Consider the following 6,000-nt stretch of genomic DNA (forward strand, 5'->3'; position numbering starts at 1 on the left):
ATTGGGAATCTAGTTTTGAGAACTATTTTCTAGCAGGTAAATACCTATTTCATTGGGTTTATTTTGTGTTCCTGCTACGACAGTTTCCCTTCTTCTGTCATGGGAAGTAAATGATACTTGCACTTTCTATTCACATTTTTAGACAGCAAGATGGTGGCTGGCAAAGTGTTGATGGCAAAGCAAGAAATTGTTGGATGTGTAGCCTCAGCTGCCATGATATCTCCAGGAAAACTTCCTGGAGAAACACCTTCCGAACAGATAGCTGAAGAAGCTTTGGGAGGTCTGGACAACTCTAAGAAGCAAAAGGGAAATGCTGCAGGGAACAAAATCAGTGAGCTTCCTTCCCAGGACAGACATATCAGTCTGGCAACCTTCAACAGAAGAATCCCCACAGAACACAGTGTCCTTGAATCTCATGAGAGTGAAGGAAGTTTCAGTATGAATCCAAATGATATTACACAACAGAGAGTTCACACTGGGGAAAAGCTCTATGAGTGCTTTGACTGTGGGAAGGCCTTTTGCCAGAGCTCAAAGCTGATTAGACATCAGAGAATTCATACTGGAGAGAGACCTTATGCATGTAAAGAATGTGGCAAAGCCTTCAGTTTGAGCTCAGACCTTGTTAGACATCAGAGAATTCACAGTGGTGAAAAACCCTATGAATGTTGTGAATGTGGAAAAGCCTTCAGGGGCAGTTCGGAGCTCATCAGGCATCGGAGAATCCACACTGGAGAGAAGCCTTATGAATGTGGAGAATGTGGGAAAGCCTTCAGCCGGAGCTCAGCCCTTATTCAGCATAAGAAAATTCACACTGGAGATAAAGGCTATGAATGTATTGAGTGTGGTAAGGCTTTTGGTAGGAGCTCTATCCTTATTGAACATCAAAGAATTCACACTGGAGAGAAACCTTATGAGTGTAATGAATGTGGAAAATCCTTCAATCAGAGCTCAGCCCTCACCCAGCACCACAGAATTCACACTGGAGAGAAGCCTTATGAATGTAGTGAATGTAGAAAAACATTTAGGCATAGGTCAGGCCTTATGCAGCATCAGAGAACACACACCAGAGTTTAACTCTGTGGGTAAGAGTGGTACAATTGTGAAATGCAAGGAGTTCACTGTAGGGGTGAGACTCCACAGAAAAGTTTCCTGAGAGCAGGACTTCTGTCCTTTCAGCCCAGTTTGGTACTAGAAGAAGACATCCACACAAAGATGTTTGTTATGATTATTGAAGTGTAAATGGAAGAAAAGTTTTACCCAAGTCTTCTCCAAAAAGAATGGTAGATATTTCCTTGAAATGCCTAACCCATTTCTGGATGAGATTCATCAATATCCCCTTCGCTCTCTGCCACCTCAGATATAATTCCCGTTGGGCACCTTAACAGTAATGCCAGGATTGGGGCAGAGATCCTGAAAGAGCTTCTTATAAGATGGCAAATGTGCCTGGCAAGAGCATTTGTATTTTGGCAGGTGGTGGCATGTGCTGAGAGTTACTCAGCTATCTGAAATGTTGAATTGAGAGGTTGTGAAAATACTGAATTATGCGATTAAATAGTGTCTAAGGCAGTTAAATAGTACCCGAGGAATGGTGCCTCATTCTGTCCCCTTGCCAGTTCTCAATCTTGAGCTTCCTGCTGAGGTTAATTCAGGTCTACTTGTTTACTGAGCACCTGCTATGTGCTAGGCATTGAGGTAGACATGGTCATTGCCCTCCCAGAGTTAAGGGCTAATAGGACATGCATATATACTAAACAGTAATTACAGTAAAGTGTGGTAAGTGCTTTGGTAGGAAAAATGTGGGTTTCCATCAAAGTACATGGCAGGGATACCTACACCTGGTCTTTAGAATCAGTCACTAAAGACTTCCTGGATATGATGGGATCTCAGTTAGATGTAAAGGTGGGTAGAAGGTAGCAAGGGCAGGGGAGAAGAGAAGAACAGGATCTGGAGACACTCCATCAAGACTCTTCTCTACTGCAGAAATTGTCATAGACCTAATTTTTTAAAAAAGGAATCTGAGGGAGTAATTCAACAAATATTTATTGCCCTCAAGTGTAATAGCTCAGGATCTGCAAGCCTGGTAAGGAGGGGAGGGGGCAGGGAATGGGGGATAGTGGAGCCTGGGAAGGCAGATCACTGCGTTCCTTTATGCTCCCCACTTCCCGAGTCCCAGAGTCATGGGACACAAACACTCCAGTCCCCACTGTCTCTCTAGTGTCTGATATGCATTCTTTCCCTGTGTGTATATATACCTTTTCCCATAAGATGCACCAGAGTCTTACCACACTAATTCTGAGCATTTCAGGGGCTCATGGGTCATTCTGGGTCTAGGATAGGCTCCCTAACTCAGTGATTATTAAGTAGGAAGAGCGAAACCAACACATGGGGATTCTGAGCCAGGCTTTCTGACAAGTAATTCCTGCTGGAGAGAAGAGTCCTGATGAAGGGGTGTCTCCAGATCCTATCTTCATGCCATTGTATGGGCTATAACCTATGCCTGTAACTCTCTCTGTTAATTTTTATTTTGGCAGTTTTAATTAACCCACAGTTGCTGAGGGCAATTAATACCTAAGAGAAAGTTTGATTCCTCTTCTAAGATATCTTTCTAGATAATGTCATTTCTAAAGAAGAATTGGTGATCACTGCTTGTATTAGTCCATTTTCACAGTGCTATAAAGATACTATCTGAGACTGGGTAATTTATAAGCAAAAGAGGTTTAATTGACTCACAGTTCTGTAGGGCTGGGGAGGCCTCAGGACACTTAAATCATGGTGGAAGGCGAAGGGGAAGCAGGCACCTTCTTCACAAGGTGGCGAGAGAGAGAGTGCAGGGGAAATGCCAGGCACTTATCAAACAATCAGATCTCATAAGAATTCACTATCATGAGAACAGCAAGGGGGAAATCTGCCCCCATGATCCAATCACCTCCCTCCAGGACCTTCCCTCAACACCTGGGGATTACAATTGGAGATTTGGGTGGGGACACAGAGCCAAACTATATCACTGCTGTTGTGCGTAATAGGGGAGGTGAAATTGGGGGGACAATTCAGCCTTTTTGTGTCTAGAGGTTGTGCAGTTATTGAATGAGGTGGATCAGAAGTCTAAAGGGATCCTTCAAATGGATAGTGCGTTGCCTTTTTCTATAGGTGACAATCAGAGATTTAATGTTTTAAATATCATTTAATAGGTTTTTCTCCTGATTGCGAATTAAGTGTTGGTAATACAGAAAATGAGAAAGTGTAAATCACCCCCAATCCCATTGCCCATAGAAACGTTGTTAACATTTTGGAGTACTTTCTATTAGTGTTTATTTTTCCCAATCCTAGTATTTTTAGTAAAACTATTGTTTAGTAAATGATTTTTGGTAACTAATTTCAAAAATTATACTTTCAGTATATACTTCAGCCGTTTATTATTAGAATGTAATGCAAGATGTACTGTAATAAAAGTTGAGTTTTAAAAGTTTGCTTTGAAATTATTCATTCAGGAATAGGGAACACAATAACATGAACGGAGATAATGCTAGGACAATGGGGAAGAGGTTGTCATGCGCGTCCGTGTGAAGAGACCACCAAACAGGTTTTGTGTGAGCAACATGGCTGTTTATTTCACGTGGGTGCAGGCGGGCTGAGTCCAAAAAGAGAGTCAGCAAAGGGAGATAAGGGTGGGGCCGTCTTACAGGATTTGGGTAGGTAAAGGAAAATTACAGTGAAAGGGGGGTTGTTCTCTGGCAGGCAGGAGTGGGGTCACAAGGTGCTCAGTGGGGGAGCTTTATGAGCCAGGATGAGCCAGGAAAAGGAATTTCACAAGATAATGTCATCGCTTAAGGCAAGGACCAGCCATTTTCACTTCTTTTGTGGCGGAATGTCATCAGTTAAGAGGAGGCAGGGCATTTGCACTTCTTTTGTGATTCTTCAGTTACTTCAGGCCACCTGGGCATATACGTGCAAGTCACAGGGGATGTGATGGCTTGGCTTGGGCTCAGAGGCCTGACATTCCTGCCTTCTTATATTAATAAGAAAAATAAAACAAAATAGTGTTGAAGTCATGGGGCGGCAAAAATTTTTGGGGGGTGGTATGGAGAGAGAATGGGCGATGTTTCTCAGGGCTGCTTCAAGCGGGATTAGGGGCAGCGTGGGAACCTAGAGTGGGAGAGATTAAGCTGAAGGAAGATTTTGTGGTAAGGGGTGATATTGTGGGGTCGTTAGAAGAAACACTTGTATAGAATGATTGGTGATGGCCTGGATGCGGTTTTGTATGAATTAAAAAACTAAACGGAAGACACAAGGTAAGAGAAGGAGAGAAAACAGGTATTAAAGGACTAAGAATTGAGAGGACCTAGGACATCTAATTAGAGAGAGCCTAAGGGGGTTCAGCATAATTACTTGCTTGGTTAGTGAGTTTTTAGGCTCTAAGTTTTTGGGGTGCCGTTCAAGTTGTTCTGGTGTCTGGAATGAGACTGGGGCTTAATAAAAAGGAGTGTCCACACAGGAGCTCAAATGGGCTGTAACCTGTAGCATTCCGAGGACAGGCCTGAATTCTGAGAAAGGAAAGTGGCAAAAGTATTGTCTAGTCCTTTTTAAGTTGGTGACTGAGCTTGGTAAGGTGTGTTTTTAAAAGACCATTAGTCCATTCTACCTTTCCTGAAGATTGAGGACAGTAAAAGATATAAAGGTTTCACTGAATACCAAGAGCCTGAGAAACTGCTTGGGTGATTTGACTATTAAAGGCTGGTCCGTTATCAGACTGTATAGAGGTAAGAAGGCCAAACTGAGGAATTATGTCTGATATGACCGCGGTGGCCTTCTCAGACCCTGTGGGAAAGGCCTCTACCCATCCAGTGAAAGTGTCTACCCAGCCTAAGAGATATTTTAGTTTTCTGACTCGGGACATGTGAGTAAAGTCAATTTACCAGTCCTGGGCAGGGGCAAATCCCCAAGCTTGATGTGTAGGAAAGGGAGGGGGCCTGAACAATCCCTGAGGGATAGTAGAATAGCAGATGGAACACTGAGAAGTAATCTCCTTGAGGATAGATTTCTAGGATGGAAAGGAAATGAGAGGTTCTAAGAGGCAGGCTAGCGGCTTGTAACCTACATGGAAGAGGTTATGAAATGACGACAGAATAGAATGGGCCTGTGAGGCTGGAAGGAGAACCAAATGGTCTAAGAACCATTTGCCTTGTGTGTGAAGAGATTGATAGGTGGAAGTTTCAGCAGGGCAGTAGGTGCGAGTGGCCGATGTGAAGGAGGAAAACTGCTATGAGGGATAGAAGTTGGAACGCTAGCTGCTTTTTTAGCTAACTTATCAGCATAAGCATTGTCCTGAGCGATGTTTGGGGGAAGAAAATAGATTTTGGAAGTTATGATCACTGTAGAGAGTTGAGCATAGTTTGTGATTTTTAGGGCCTCTAACAGTATTAAAGCAGTGGCAGCCGCTGCACACAGACATGAAGGCTAGGCTGAAACAGTAAGGTCGTTCGGACAGAAAGGCTACAGGACACGGTCTCGGCTCTTGTGTAAGAATTCTGTCTGCACTAACCATGCCTAGGAAGGAAAGGAGTTGTTGTTTTGTAAAAGGGATTGGGGTTTGGGAGATTAGCCGGACACAATCAGCAGGGAGAGTAAGTGTGTATTTATGAGAATTATGCCGAGATAGGTAACAGATGAGGAAGAAATTTGGGCCTGACTGAAGTAATGGGGGCTGTCCGTGAGGCCTTGCAGCAGTACAGCCTAGGTAATTTGCTGAGCCTGATGGGTGTCAGGGTCAGTCCAAGTAAAAGCGAAGAGACGCTGGGATGAAGGGTGTAAGGGAATAGTAAACAAAGTATGTTTGAGATCCACAACAGAATAATGGGTTGTGGAGGGAGGTATTGAGGATAGGAAAGTATATGGGTTTGGCACCATGGGGTGGATAGGCAAGACAATTTGGTTGATAAGGTGCAGAGATCTTGAATTAACCTGTAAGGCTTGTCTGGTTTTAGGACAGGTAAAATGGGAGAA

The 6,000-nt window shown here is 43.5% G+C and overlaps 1 protein-coding gene across 4 annotated transcripts in view; it reads left to right on the top strand.

Moving 5' to 3' along the window:
* ZSCAN30 (zinc finger and SCAN domain containing 30) overlaps nt 1–3,463 on the top strand; it is a 35,875-nt gene extending 32,412 nt beyond the window's left edge. For all 4 annotated transcript variants that reach the window (XM_001104028.5, XM_077974933.1, XM_002800906.4 and 1 more), the window contains exon 4: nt 143–3,463. In XM_001104028.5, coding sequence (XP_001104028.1) covers nt 143–1,074 — 932 coding nt within the window. In that variant the 3' untranslated portion in view covers nt 1,075–3,463. The remainder of the gene's footprint in view (nt 1–142) is intronic.
* The last annotated feature ends 2,537 nt before the right edge of the window (nt 3,464–6,000 follow it).

The sequence above is a fragment of the Macaca mulatta genome, chromosome 18 (genome assembly GCF_049350105.2).
Source record: "Macaca mulatta isolate MMU2019108-1 chromosome 18, T2T-MMU8v2.0, whole genome shotgun sequence".
NCBI lineage: Eukaryota > Metazoa > Chordata > Mammalia > Primates > Cercopithecidae > Macaca > Macaca mulatta.